Raw genomic sequence first — 15,322 nt, 5'->3', positions numbered from 1 at the left:
ATGTCTCTCTGACCTTGCCTTATTTTCCCTAATCATCTTTCTCTTCCTCCTTTCTTCAGTGTTTTAATCATCTTTCTCTTCCTTCTTTCTTCAGTGTTTTTCCCTCTTTTTATGAGACACGGATGCCAGAGTAGAATTGAGCTTTACCCCTAGAGTGCTGACACAGGAGTTTTCTCACCAATGTTTTTTTTCCCCCCTGCAAAAGAACCCCAGTTTCGGTTGCTAACATGCCCATGGTTGTGGTTTTCTGCATGTAATCATGGGCATTCATTTTTAGGCTACCAAGTGCCAAGCTTTCTTCTAGGCACAGACAAGGGAGATTGAAAAGTATAAGTTGAAGTCCCCATTTGAAAGTGGCTTTCATTTTAATTGTGGACCACAAGATATCCAAGAAAGAGTCCAAGGGGCTGTGTAAGCCAGCGTGTGATTGAACGTTACAAACTCTGTGTGTATAAGTGCTATGGACCAGAAAGCCAGGTTGTGGTCCTAAAAAATGTCTACAACCAGATGCCCTCCCCTGACCCTTTAGCAGTCTTTCTGTCCACTCTCATTCTGTAGGACAATCCATTAGGGATGCCGTGGGGATTTCACATTTCAAAGGGAAATAGTGTTGTTGTGTATACTGCCATCATATGTTTGTGGGCTAACTTCCAGAACTATCCGCTGTGCTTTCTTGGCAGATTCCGGAGCCTTACCACTGCATTTTTCAGAGATGCCATGGGTTTCTTATTAATGTTTGACCTCACCAGTCAACAGAGCTTCTTAAATGTCAGAAACTGGATGAGTAAGTGGAACCAAGTCACTTGCATTGGCCATTTGAGGCTCCCAACAGCTCTATTTGCCTCTTTGCCTCCCAACACAAAACCAGATTGGGTTCCACAGATGAACCTTGGGAATTCACGACTTTAGCATTTCCTATGTCACCTTCAAAGTGATGCCCTGTATGCGGCTCACCAAAAGGGGCTTGGGATCATATCTTCCTTTGACACTCTTAGAACAGCCTGTGTAACTCTCACTTGATGAGAGAGCAAGCTCACCACAATCTCCCTGGAAGAAATGCATCAAATGAAAAGAAAGGGATCCATGAAAGCAACCCACATTGGCTACTAAAGCCATTCAGATGTCACCCATTATCAAATGACACAGGCAAAATTAATACACTAACCTGCTTTATTTCAATGCCTTCCTTTAAAAAGGGCAACTTTCTTGGGATATTGCACGATCACCATTTTAATCATGATTAATGGAATTGCTGATACTTTCTAAAATCTAGGTGCTATATGATATTACTCTTTTATAAAAACTTTTCAATATAGGCACAGTGAGGGGATATAATATTTGACAATTTATTACTTGTAACTGAAGGAAATAAAATCAGAAAGTAACACCTATATATAGGTGCAATTGAAAGGCTATTAATTCCACTTATCCAGTTAAGTCTTAAAAGGACTTCTTATAACCATCTGAGCTATGACATCTAATCTGGAAAGGAGACAGAAAAGCAACAGCATTTTCTGAGAGGGTTCACTGGCACCTAAAAATGTATGCCCTTGCACACGGGTTAACTAATGCATGAACTAGCGGATGGGTTAATTTGGTGAGAAACTGCCCCAGAGCACACCAGCCACAGGAAGATAAGGCATAGCGTGTCTTAGCTCACACTGAAATTTTGCATTTTTGGAAAAAAAAATGTTCAAAGGTAAGGAAGCCTTAAGTAGAAAAATCTATATAATTTTCACCTAACATTAAGTTAAAAGTAGCCTAATCAGGTATTGAAGATAGACTGATATGTGTCAGCATAGGAAAGTAGTATTTGAGTTTCCTTTTTCAAAAATTGGTGTAGCACTAAAGAGAATATTTCATTTGCATTTTTATTACAAATATGAATTTTGATCCTACCGTGGTATAGATGCAGTGCTATGGACTGGTGATAGGCTTGTCATTTCTAGATTTGTTGGAGCTGTCTATGGCCAGAGTGATATTTCTTCAAAAATTGGGTCATGTTGGGACACCTGGGTGGCTCAGTCAGTTGGATATCCAACTCTTGGTTTTGGCTCAGGTCATGATGTTGGAGCCGAGGGATCGAGCCCCACCTCGGGCTCCAAGCTCAGCAGGGAATCTGCTTGAGATTCTCTTTCTGTCTCCCTCTCTTCCTCCCTGCCATGCCATGCACCCCCTGCCCCCCACCATCGCTAAAATAAAGAATCTTTACAAAAAACATCGGATCATGTTATTTCCCTGGTCAAAGTCCTCCTGGGACCTCCCAACTCACGTGGGCTAAAATCCAGAGTCTTTCACTCAACTGCAAGGCCCTGGTGATCAGGCCTTAGATTCCTGGGTAATTTACTCTGATCCTGTCCCAGCTCACTGGCCTCCAGCCAAACACCTCTCCTGCTATTCCCGCGACAAAAGGCCCATTCCCTACTTTGTGGCTTTTGTACTTGCCAATTTTCTCTGCCTGATACCTCTTCTCCCGTGTATAGAGTGTGCCAATTCTCTCATCTCCTTAAAGGGTTTGTTCAAACTTTATTTATCTCTTGAAAGAAGCCTTCCCTGACCATGCATCTAAACTAGTACGCTTCATTACTTTCTATCTCCTCAGCACACTTTACATTTCCTTTTGTCACCACCACCACCTGACATTATGTTTTTCTTTGTTTACTTGTCCTTTGGACCCTCTGCCACTAGAATGTGAGCTCTATGAAAGTGCAGACTTCGTCTGCTTTGTTGCATTGCAATAGCCCAAAGCCAGGATTAGTGTCTAGCACAGAATAGATACTAAAAAAAAAAAAAAAAAAAAAAAAAAAAAAAAAAACCCATGTATTTCTTATTATTATATATTATTTATAATTTACATATAACTGCTTTAAATGTGAGTTCAAAAATGCAGTTGCTGCAGCGGCAACAAATACCAACAAGTTCTGACTTCCTTCATTGCTTCTCCAACTGAGTGTTTATCCTAGGATTTGTCTCTATTTCCTTTTATTATTGTATTTCTTTCTCCAAATTTTGGTGGTATTATTAGATTCTGAGGAGATAAAGAGATAATAAGATTATCAGATTCTTTCAGGGAATGATTTGTTCATCCTTTTTCAAGGCAGATAAAATTCTTCCTTATTTAAAAAAAAGATCCAGAAGGATACTATTGGGATTTAAGATAATTAATTGGCATGTCTCATAACACTTTAATTTTTAACACCCAAATAATCACTGTTACAGGGTAAGCAAGCTTTGTCTTCCTCCTTGGCAAACTTGCACACAGCATGCCTTGAGATAGAAAGTAAAGTAATCCCCGTAACTTCAAAAACAAGAGTTGACAGATTTTGTACCATTTTCTTCCTTCTGTCCTTCCTTCCTTCCATCCCTCCCTCCTTCCTTCCCTCTCTCTTTCTTCTCTCTTTTGTGCAGTGTATCCTGGAGAAAAAGAAAAACAAGTCACCTGTCTTAAAATTGTTTCTACATGAATTTGTGGTGGTTCAGAAATGTTCTCTTCTGATAGATCATCACCTTGGACTTCAGGAGGTAGAAAAGTAGCCACCTCGGGGCACCTGGGTAGCTCAACCACTTAAGCATCTGACTCTTGATCTCAGCTCAGGTCTTGATCCCAGGATCATGAGTTCAAGCCCCACACTGGGCTCCATGCTGGGTCTGGGGCCTACTAAAAAAAAAAAAAAAAATGTAGCAGCCTCTTGAAGGAACATACTTACACACTTAAAATTCCTGTTCTATTATCTCTACTTATATTTGAGGAACAAATAGTATGAAGCAGTATGTCCATCTTGGAGGACAGTTCCTCAGATGCAAGAGAGTTACAGATCGGTGATCATATAGGTGCTTCATAGCAGTTATTATTAATACTCATAATCTGCAATTTTTGAGGCATTATCTTCACTCATTTTACAGATTGAAGAAGGTATAGTTGAGAACAATTAAGGAACTTGGCTAATATGATATAACTAGTAAGCAGGCAAACTGGAGGTGAACAATTAGATTAGGAATTTGAAGTATGAAAAAAAAAGGAATTCAAAGTATGAGCAGTCATTTGACATCACTTGTTTATAACTAATGTGCTGGGTCCATCTGCTTTCTTCCTAAGGCCAACTGCAAGCAAACGCTTATTGTGAAAATCCAGATATAGTATTAATTGGCAACAAGGCAGACCTGCCGGACCAGAGGGAAGTCAATGAAAGGCAAGCCCGGGACCTCGCTGACAAATACGGGTAAGTCATTTACTCGGAGATGTCATCTGCCCTTGCACACTGCGGCTTAGTAGTGGAACAGGGACTTGAGGTTGATACTAGGAAGGATTCCCTTGAGTCAATAATGGCACAAGAATGAAAAAGATCTTTCAGGGGAATGTATGTGATCTTTTAAATCGATTCCTTAATAGTAGTAGTGGCTAACAATGGCTGAATCCTTACTACTATGTGCCAACAACTCCCTCTAGACTTTAACTCTTTAACTACTCATAACCAAACATAGGAGATCTAGAATCATCCCATCTTATATATTAAGAATTGAGGCATAGAAAAATTAAGTAACTGATGGAAGGCCAGGTAGCTAGTAAGTAGCAGAGCTTGAATTCAACCCAGGCAGTCTGAGATCAGAGCTCGTGACCTTCAACACTATCGTCCACTGCCTTTCCGCTAATAGCTGCAAAACTCTAAGAAATAACACCTGACAAGGACATAATATTGCAATCCTCATCCTTGCTGAGCTTAAGTGGCAGATCAAAAATAATTTTAAATATCCCCCTACGAAGATAAGTTGACTTCCAACACAGACTTTAAATTTAAAGCAGTTGCCTCATTCCTGCCAATTTTTTACTGAAGAATTTTCCTTGAGAGCTTTAAAAATGTGTATGTCTTCTTGAAACTTTTGATTCCATATAAATATAGACGGTTTATTGACATGCATATCCTCTTCAGTGCCTGCTTAATTTCTAAGTCAAATTACCAGATAATTGATTAACAGGGAAGTGCTATTTTAATAGTAAATATTTATCACTAGTCTAGTTATTTCTACCTTCTTAAATTTCTTGTGAAACAGTGATAATACCTTAGCTTCAAATTCCTAAGTACCTCCTGTATCCGTTTCCTTGTCCGATATACCCACATGAGAAAGCAGCCTGCCATTTTTTACTCACTGAGAAGAAACAAGGATACTTTCCAACTCAGTGGGCAAAATAGTGATTATTTCGCGATCTCTATGCCAGCCATGTTTGTGCCTATTACTCATTTGTACATCTTGTTGTATCTTTTCTGATTTCTTCCTCTCAAAAATATGTATCACTTCTTCGATGCAAGTATACCATATTTTGAAACAAGTGCCGCGACTGGCCAGAATGTGGAGAAAGCGGTGGAAACCCTTCTGGACTTAATAATGAAGCGAATGGAACAGTGTGTAGAGAAGACACAAGTTCCCGACACTGTCAATGGTGGAGACTCTGGAAAGCTAGATGGGGAAAAACCAGCAGAGAAGAAATGTGGCTGTTAGACTCTACCTAGGAACTGATCATCAAAACCCCCACCCAAATATTACTTCCAAAAAACAGTGACAAACCACAAAATCGTTGTTGAGTAGACCATGCATAATGGCATGTCTTTTCTTTTCTGCCAGAAAAAATCTATTTTACGAAACCAGAATAGTCAACAGTGTTCCAAAGAATTGACCAGTTGTCTCTGAGGCACCCTCCAAACAAGATCAAAGATTTTCTAATGTGATCTCACTGTCACGGATGCTCAGTTTGCTTTTTCTTAAAAAGAAAATGAATATGTAAGAAAGTATTCAAGATGATATCAATAAGTTTTAAATCAGAAAAAAAAATTGCCATGTCATATGGGGGAAAGGGATAGGCCACTAAAGGAAGAATATAGAATGGCGGGTTTTTTTGTTTGTTTTTTAAAGATTGGATTTACTTCTTATATAAAATTTGGTTTATACTTTTAGTTTTGCATTGGGGGAATATATTAGCTAAAAATGGGTATACAATGAAGAAGTCTAAAAGGATCATTAATAATGACTACTATATATACCCAATAAGCTGTCTTAAGGTGACTCAAGTACTGGTAAGGTTATACGATTGTGAATCAGATTTTTGTTAAAATGTGGGAGCCTGGATATTAATGTCGTTTTTATACTCTTAATAAATGGCAGATAGACAAGAACAGGACTGTGGACGACAGAGTACAAGAGAAATGCCCTGGGAGAAAAATGAAAGTATGAAAACATGGCATTTGGACAAATGAAATTAAATGTGTCTGTTACAGATGTCTGGAAGAATCATTTAGCCAAATTTCACTCAAGCCAATTAGAAGTTGACATTATCAGTTGGGATTAAGAATCTCCAGAGGTTTCCCCTTCCAAACAAAATTTTGGAATTCGATTGAGTGTTCAGTTTCATCTGAACATCTCATTTTTCTTGGTAAAGGGTCACGAGGAGAAATTAAAGTTGTCATTTATTAAATATGTCTTGAAAAATGCAGTCAAGAAAAATTATTTAGCTTTAATTGTTTTTAGATAAACTATGTTGGTGATATGAAAACAAAAGTGACTAATAACTGTGGGTTTCTTTTTAATTTACAAAAGCATTGGAAACTCTAAATCACATTTCTACTCTCCATGCCCACCCCTGACTTTGAATCAATTATAAAAATACAGGTGTGTTGCTTTGTAGATCAACAACTTTAGGATGATGGATTGATTTTATGGTCACTCTGAGTTTTCAGGTCATTTGTCACATAAAAATTGATGATGCCTCATGCCATATTACAATATATTTCATATTTGTTTTCATTTCTGCCTATGGAAAAACAACCACGTTTGGTTAAAGAGTAAGGCAGGATTGGAGCTGTGTCTTTTCTCTCTAAAAATTTGGTTAATCACTTTATTTTTTCACATAAAACAGCCTTTTCTTTTAAAAATCATTGCAAAAGGATTTTCCATTGGCCTATTCTTATTGTGCCTAAACTGGTATGGCATTGCCTTTTTATTTTTGTTTTTGATAAGCATAAGCAACTTCTATTAAACTATTATTTAAATATTTCAATCAGTTTTATCAGTAACAAAGGCATCACACTCCAGATTTTCTCTTTTTATCATGAGTATATAATTTCAAAAGGATGGTCTTCTTCCTATAAAATTTTGTCAGTTAAACTTCATTTTTTCCACACTCTGTGCATATTTTTTAAGTGATAAACATTAGAAACCCTAAATCACAGTCCTGCCATTCCCCCCTTGAACCTCTCTCTACAGTCGACATCTGGTATGAAATCCATTTTAGGAACACAGATCCGAGGGATTGTCTAAAATATCTTGCAAAATTCTCAGTGTGAACTCCTCAGTCCCTCTTATTTCTACAGCATAATCCCAGCTTCTAAGATCCATCATGCTTGGGTATTACCTCCAGTGGTGTTTTTCTCTACGACGTGATTCATGACCTCAGTGCCTGAGCCATGACAATAGAAATCTACTAGCTGATGTCCAGCATGTTTTGACTGAAAGAAAAGTGAACAGAAACAATATAATCATTGCGATGGCAAAATTTGGTAAATGTCTATGGTCATTTTATTGACTCTTCCTTGGATCAGGTTATGATGCCCCTGGCATTTCCCTAATAGGGAGTGTTTAGCCTTTATGAAATCCTAAAGGTATTCTATTTTGGGTTTGTTTTTCAGTTTCTACTCTTTTTCCAGTTATATGATTGACTTACTTTTGCCAAGGTTCTGTCATTGCCAGTTACTTGACGAACATTTATTCAGGGTCTATTTTAAGATCATTATTTGATAGCTGTAGCATGAAGCAGAGGGTGACGATGCCTATAATTATAGAACTCTGCCTATAAAAATAACAATTATTGGGCAACAGTCTCAAGAGGAATGAAATTTAAAGAAGACAAGAAAATTAATTTAAAATAGCATTCTACTTATAAATAAGTACTTGACCTAAGAAAGATATTTTTTTCTTTTCAAGTTTGACATCTAATCCCAAATTCTGTGTCACCATTGCTGCAAATGCCTTCACTTATTATTACAGAATTAATTATTATGTGTATTTCATTTTACAATTTCGAATTGATTTGGGACCATGAAGTATACAGGCTGCTTCAAAGAACTGCATACCTCCTTTAACAAAACAGCATGTATTTTTAGCCAAGATGTATCCTGTTACTTGTTATCTCCCAAACGCTTTGGTAAACCATACTGTATTTGGGGGAAATATTTAAAATGTACATGAAATTCCTTTCTGATATAGAAATCATTTCTGGAGTGCTTACACTAGTTTGATGTTTACATTGCTCTAACACAGTGCCTCAAATACCTCTATGACCAAATTTGTCTCCAACCATATAGCTCATTTCCTATTATATCATATCTGAGAAAGGCCTCACAGAGACACCAATGCAGCTAAAGTTATTCTAATATCTTCAGCAAAGGGTTCAGGATGTTATTAGCATCTGCAGATTATTACCACCATCTTCTGGTCTCCTAAACTGCTCATGGAATGAGAGTGGGCATTGCCTGAGACTCAACTGTGAGTAGGTACAAAGTTACCTTTTAATACAAAAAAAAAAAAAATCCTTTGAAAAACATATCAAAAATAGCTGAGAAAGCACTTTTTTTTTTTTGGTATGACAAGGGTCACCAGTCATGAATTGGCAAAGAGAAATGCTGCATGCTAGGAATCGAGCTCGTGGGTCTCTGCATAAGTTTTAGAATCACAAGTCACCACTCTAGTTGATTTTCTCTCATTTCCACAGAACCAGCTATACATTGCAAAAAACTCAAAACCAGCATTTTCTAAAGTAAATATTTCATCTGTTGTTTTTAACCAGATGGGCCATTCTGTGTATCAGTGGGTGTCTTTGTTTTGCTTCCAGCCTAAGTTATTCTCTGCCAGCCTGTCAAGGTAAAATGAATTGGGCGAGAGTTTTAATCAGACCTTTTCCGTCTCCAATGTAAAAGAGAGAAGCTTGACCATCGAGAAGTACAGGACCACATTAAAACTTATTTAATAACAGCCAAAACATTCTATAAACTGTAAGTTGAATCAACTGGAAACCAACAAATTTGATGAAGCTCATATATCAGCTAGAGGGAGAGGCCGTATGTGTAACAGTGAACAACTAGGTATAGTGGAAATCCAGTACCTGTGTGTATGACACAAAATTATTCACCATTCTGTATCTCTCTTCACTTTAAAAAAGGGTACATATGCTTTCCTCAGTATGTATCACAGTATAAAACATTGAGGAAAGATTCTCATCCATACAGAGTCTTGGAGTTATGAGCTCAAACTCAGATTATAAAGAGATAATATTGAAGTTTCTGGTTTTCTAAGATACTTAACTCTTTAAAAGAGAGATCTGAAAGCTGGTATCAGCCAAAGAGATGGAAAAGTTGTCTTTCACCCAATACCACCAAGTTTTAAAACATTAAAAGACAGCTAATATATGTAAATATTTTAGGGAAAGCTTTATTATCTTTAAAGATGTCCAGATACTGTCTATATTTGAAAAAATTGTCTGAGAATTCACCAAAACTGTATTTTCTTCTTGATCTTTGATCAATATGATATAAACTTATTTCTGGGGGAGTGCTAAGCTCTTAAACATGGAAGGTAGAAGTTGAATCTTAGATGAGTGTTATTGCAATGCTTTATAAACCTGTGAAGATATCTGTCTCATAAAGAAGGACTGACAAAAATCATTGTTAGAAATCTAGGGAATTTTAGGAATTTATTGTCTTAGAATTCCTGGGTGGAGACCCAACAATGGTGACATTGTTGAGAAAGAACTATAAAGAAAGGTTAGAGTTCAATGTCTGAATAGCATTCTTAAATATTGCAGAACACAGAGAAGGCCATATACATGGAGGCTGATTTTTAGGTAGAAAACGAAAAAAGAGAATTAGTAACAAGAAGAGCTTTTTAACATGAAGATCCAAGGCAAGTATTTATATCCATCATTTTTATCTATCAAGTAGAAGTTTATGCCCTTAGAACTAAGCTAATAATAATAATAATAATAATAATAATAATAATAATAAACATTTAAACACCCAATATTTCATTAGTGGCATCAAAATGTGGGAAACTTTGAAACATTTTGTTGGCTCTATCTGAATTTAATTTTCTCATACATTGCACTTTGACTAATTATTCGAGGAGTGGAATCACAAAGATGCTTCTCCACAGAGCTCCTTTTACCAACAGTGTATGGTTATTTTTGAGCTTCATACACAGAGAGCAAAGGCATTAGCAGTGGAATCGTGAGGTTATTTCAAAGAGTGTCAGCTTTTGAAGAAAAAAAAAATGTACCAAGGAATCATCTTTGGATTGACTCATTTGAATTTGTTTCCCAGTTCCTTTTCTTTCCAACAGATTGTGGAAATCATGGCTAATACCCCTCAGCTGACTTAGTCCTAAGCATCATTAGCAAATTTTGTAAAAGCAGACATGTCTGTCCTTAACTGAATGGATCCCTTATTTAATCAATGGGTCTTAGCCTGATGTCTGCTGAAACATCAAAATAGTGTCTGTGCCTAGCAAAGTAATAACATATTCTTATACTTACTCTTTTCTTGTCCAGGTTACTTTTTCAAAAATGCTCTTTGAGAGGAAGCTTAGTATTATAGAAAGGAAAGTGGGCAGAAAGAAAAATTTGGGGACCCCGAGTATGTCATTAAATATCTTAGTGGCTTCTCCTCCTATGGAGTTTATTAAACCCTGTGTGCCTCATAGGGTTCGTGTCAAGCTCAAAAGAGAATCTATCTAAGAAATTGGTTTGTAAATTATTTTCCATTTCATAAACGGGCACTATTATCACAGGCTAAGAATAATAAAAAAATTACAGTAATAATTTAAACCACTTGTGAGAAGAAGTGTCATAGCAGGGGCAAAACACTAATTGTAGTCGTGGGTACTGGAAGCTATCGGTGGTTAGCAACTTGAGGTCATTGTGTGTGATTGAAAAAGTTTAATATAGCTCAAGTTATTGAGAAAATAAGAGTTCTATTTCATTTTGTATGTCATCTTGTATTTCTTCCAAGGAGTCCAATTACATTCTAGATAGTATATTACAACTTGGTCAAATCGTCCTTGTACAAATAGGGCTTTTGTGTCCATAGCCTTGTAAAAGATACCGACTGCATCTGAAAATATCTAAGAGATATGTTACCTTGCTTAATGTGTTACAAATAGACAATGTTCTAACCTAACACTGAAGTGCTTCACTGTATTCGACAGTCTACCTTTAAGTGATACTATTCTCATTTTTAGGCTAAGCACTTTTGGTTGTTTTGTCTGTCATCTACACAGATCTCTGTTTTGTCTAGTGCTATGAATGTAAATTAAAACCTTAAACATGGAGTTTTTATTCTCTGTGCCCCTAAGTAGACTGTGGTGCCTGACAAACACTGTTAGATCATTATTTTGTTGTACCAAAGCTCTAGTGGCTTCAGAAATCATAGCATCCAATGATTTTGTGGTGTCTGGGTTTGAATACCATGGTGGAGAAACTGTATTCAGTGATTGTTCCTGCACATTTTTCAATAATAAAAATGCATTTTTATCAGTTATTTTGTGTACTCAAAGCAAACTTATTTCTGTGCTGAAGTTGCATGTGTGGTGCATGGAGAACATTAAATCAGAATCAACATGGAACTTGTTTCAGATTTAAAATGGTATCCATTAGGGCAGCCCGGGTAGCTCAGCGGTTTAGCGCCACCTTCGGCCCAGGGCGTGATCCTGGGGGTCCTGGGATCAAGCCCCACATCAGGCTCCCTGCATGGAGCCTCCTTCTCCCTCTGCCTGTGTCTCTGCCTCTCTCTCTCTCTCTCTCTCTCTCTCTGTGTCTCATGAATAAATAAAATCTTTAAAAAATAAAAATAAAAAAATAAAATGGTATCCATTAGAAACTGGGAAATAAGTAACTTGAATTTAGCCAAGTGATTTTTATCCACCTCTCTAAAAATGCATTTACTATTTGTTTAAAGCCTGGGCTTTCAAGGAAAATGTCCTAATAATTTCGAAGGATAGATGTATAAAATTAGCTGTTAACCTGTTAAAGTAAGCACCTCAATATATTAACCTCTTTCTTCCCCATAATAAGATGCTGAGGCAGGTGGTGGCAACCTCCTTAGTCCCAGACTGGTGAAAGGACTGATGTTCGAGGCTGATTCAAGACCATGACCATACAGTTTCCTTTTAAATGTTCATTTGCAAAGGCTGCCTTGTTCCCAGAGCTGCTCTCATTCCATATGTTACTTAGATAGTCTTTGCCAAGATAATGATGAGTTTTTAATTTAAAGATAAACAACTCTCCCACTGCAAGCAAATAAATCCTTGGCACCATGCTCTCAACTTGACTCCCTGGTAGCTGTAATGCTGTTTCACATAGGCAGTGTCTTTTGCCCTTTGGTTTCTTAAGTAATTTATAACAAGTCATTAGAGACTTGCTTTTCCTAATGGCTTTAGAGGATTTTTAAATAGTCACAGCATGCCCCATATTGATGGGGAGAAAAAAAGACCATCTTTACATTCACTATCTTTAATGAGGAAAAGAGAAATCTTTTAAAAACTGTATGTAAGGTATTTGGTTTATCTGCTGCCCTCTCTACCAAGAACAATTCCATTTCAATATAAAATTCTAAATCTGGGGTGCCTGGGTGGCTCAGTCGGTTAAGAGTCCGACTCTGGGTTTTGGCTCACATCATGATCAGGGTTCTAGGATGGAGCCCCATATCAGGTTCTGTGCTCAGAGAGGAGTCTGCTTCTCCTTTTCCTCTCCCTCTGCCCACCCCTACCCCTGCTTTCTAATAAATAAACAAACAAATCTTTAAAAAAAATAAATTCTAATTCTAAGAATGTGAGCATTGCTCCTCTGTTAGAAACTCATTTAGAAAAAAAAAAAAAACTCATTTAGGTGACATTATGCTTTAAAAGCCAACACACAAATTATAATTTGACAAAGGTTATATTATAGGTATTAGAAATGTTTCAGGATAATAATCAGATTTTTGAAATAATCAAAGCTTTAAACCATTTTTGTAGGTCTCTGAGAAAGTGACTCTTCTTTACCAAAAAGATTTAAATTAAAAAAAAAAAAAAAAAACAGCAGCAAGGTTAATAGTAGACAACTTCAGACTGTTTGCTTGATTCTCCAGAGAATTTTATATCATGACTCATTCACCGATGAAAAAAATGAAGCAGAAGGAGTGATTTGGAGTCGTGCTGGTAAACTATTGGATTATGAATACATGCTGCCTGGCTTCGTGGACCCTCTTCTCCTTCCCTGACTCCCAAGAGCAGCTCGGCATGCGTCCTCTAGGCAAAGGGCGTAAAGTCAAAATAAGACCACTCAGCTGAACCTTTCAAGAGTAGTTTTCCCTTGACTGAGCCTTCTGGAAACATGGGTTTTCTCAGCATATTAGGAAAACATAGACAAAAATCGAGATACAGATTCCTAAAACTCATCAGCTCTCCACTGCTCAGAATTCAAAGAACTGGGAGGATAATTCATTGTTCAAATAAAAGGAATGACTTCTACAAAGAACACATGAAAGACTATGTTGCATGGAAGATGACTTAGACGAGGGTGGGACTTCTTCACGGGCCAAGTCCAGCTGCACTGACATCCTAGCTCTTCCAGGACACACCTGGTCTGTCTGTCCTCCGGAGCCTGTGCACCTGCGCTTGCCTCTTCCTGGACCCTTCCTCCGCCAAATGACAACACCCTTCCTCCTGTCACTTTCCTAGCCTTCCTCCTGTCTTTGTTTAAATGGTATCTTTAAAGAGAGAGGTCTTTTTTTTTTTTTTTTTTGAAGATTTTATTTATTCATGAGAAACACAGGGAGAAGCAGAGACACAGGCAGAGGGAGAAGCAGGCTCCCTGCAGGGACCCGGATGTGGGACTCCATCCCCTGGTCCCAGGATCAACCCTGGGCAGAAGGCAGATGCTCAACCACTGAGCCCCCCAGGCATCCCAAAGAGAGAGATCTTATTTAAGATTACTCTCCTAGTTAATTTAACAATCCATTGTTACCACATTTAAAATTATCAACCTGTTTAAAATTGCAACCACAACCGTCAACCCCGGTAACTCCTGATACCTGTGTTCTGCTTTATTTTTCTTCACAGTCTTGGGACATCTCTGACTTTATTATGTTTTTTTTTCTTTTTTCTTTTTTTTTTTTTTTTGTCACTAGAATATATTTACATGAAGGTAGAGATCTTTCCTTTTTCTTTCTTCCCCGGCACATGCACGCCCTCTTCTTTCTCCACTGTCAGAGCCCTGGCATCTAGAACAGTGCCTGGCACATAGAAGGCATTCAATAAATACTTGTTGAAAGAAAAAAATGAATGAATCCTTTGTGACAACCCGATTGGGTTGCTAGAATAATAACAGTGTTAACTTATATTTTTTTTACTACTTTATTGAAGTAAATTTTAAATTCTACAAGGTATTGATTTCTGTCATGGAACACATCCATGGAAACATCACCATTCTCAACACACCACCCATTTCTACTCCCTCCCTATGTGTCTCTGTGCTCCTGTGCACTCTCTCCCTCTTCTCCTGTCCCCGGGTCAATACTGATATGCTCTCTGTTGCTGTGGAATCACATAGCATGTCATCTTTTTTTCCCTCTAGATTCTTTCACTAAATTTAATGATTTGAAGTTTATCCATTGTTGTATATATTTGTTTGTGCTTCTTGTTTCTTCTTATTGTTGAGTTATATTCTAAAGTATGGATGTACCACATTTGTTTACCTGTTCACCTTTTAATGGACATCTGTTGTGTTCTTAGGTTTTGGCTATTACAAACAAAGGTGCCAGGAAAATTCAGATACACAGAAGCTGTTGTTTCCTGGGGTGAAAAAAAAAAGTAAAGAAAGGAGTGGCTAGGTCATATGGCAGGTGTATATTTAACTTTTAAAAAAACACCTGTCTCTCAAACTGCTTGTACCATTTTTGCATTTCCACCATTATCATATAATCTCATTGCTCCACATCCTCATTAAGGCCCATCTTTTTATTTTAGATATTCTAGCGGTGTGTTTGGCATTTATTTCTTAGTGGTTTTCATTCGCATTGCCCTGATAACTAATGGATTAAACATCTTTTCATGTGTGTGTTTGTAATTTGTCTTACTTGTTTTATGAAGTGACTCTCCAAACGTTTTTGCCAGTATTTTTTACTCTTTTTTCTTCATTATATTTTAAGGGTTCTTTATATATTCTGAATACGAATCCTATACATGTATTTTCACCCATCCTATAGGTTGGTTTTTAATATTGATGGTTTTTAAAATTTGTTTAGTG

The 15,322-nt window shown here is 37.2% G+C and overlaps 1 protein-coding gene across 5 annotated transcripts in view; it reads left to right on the top strand.

The window, feature by feature from the left end:
- The window catches only part of RAB27B (RAB27B, member RAS oncogene family), a 137,469-nt gene extending 125,893 nt beyond the window's left edge, over window positions 1-11,576 (top strand). For all 5 annotated transcript variants that reach the window (XM_077892318.1, XM_077892336.1, XM_077892307.1 and 2 more), the window contains 3 exons: window positions 681-784; window positions 4,097-4,220; window positions 5,307-11,576. In XM_077892318.1, coding sequence (XP_077748444.1) covers window positions 681-784; window positions 4,097-4,220; window positions 5,307-5,496 — 418 coding nt within the window. In that variant the 3' untranslated portion in view covers window positions 5,497-11,576. The remainder of the gene's footprint in view (window positions 1-680; window positions 785-4,096; window positions 4,221-5,306) is intronic.
- The last annotated feature ends 3,746 nt before the right edge of the window (window positions 11,577-15,322 follow it).

This window comes from Canis aureus, chromosome 1 (genome assembly GCF_053574225.1).
Source record: "Canis aureus isolate CA01 chromosome 1, VMU_Caureus_v.1.0, whole genome shotgun sequence".
In the NCBI taxonomy this organism is placed as follows: domain Eukaryota; kingdom Metazoa; phylum Chordata; class Mammalia; order Carnivora; family Canidae; genus Canis; species Canis aureus.
The sequence above is the reverse complement of the archived record's forward strand: the minus strand, read 5'-3'. Positions and strand labels throughout refer to the sequence as shown.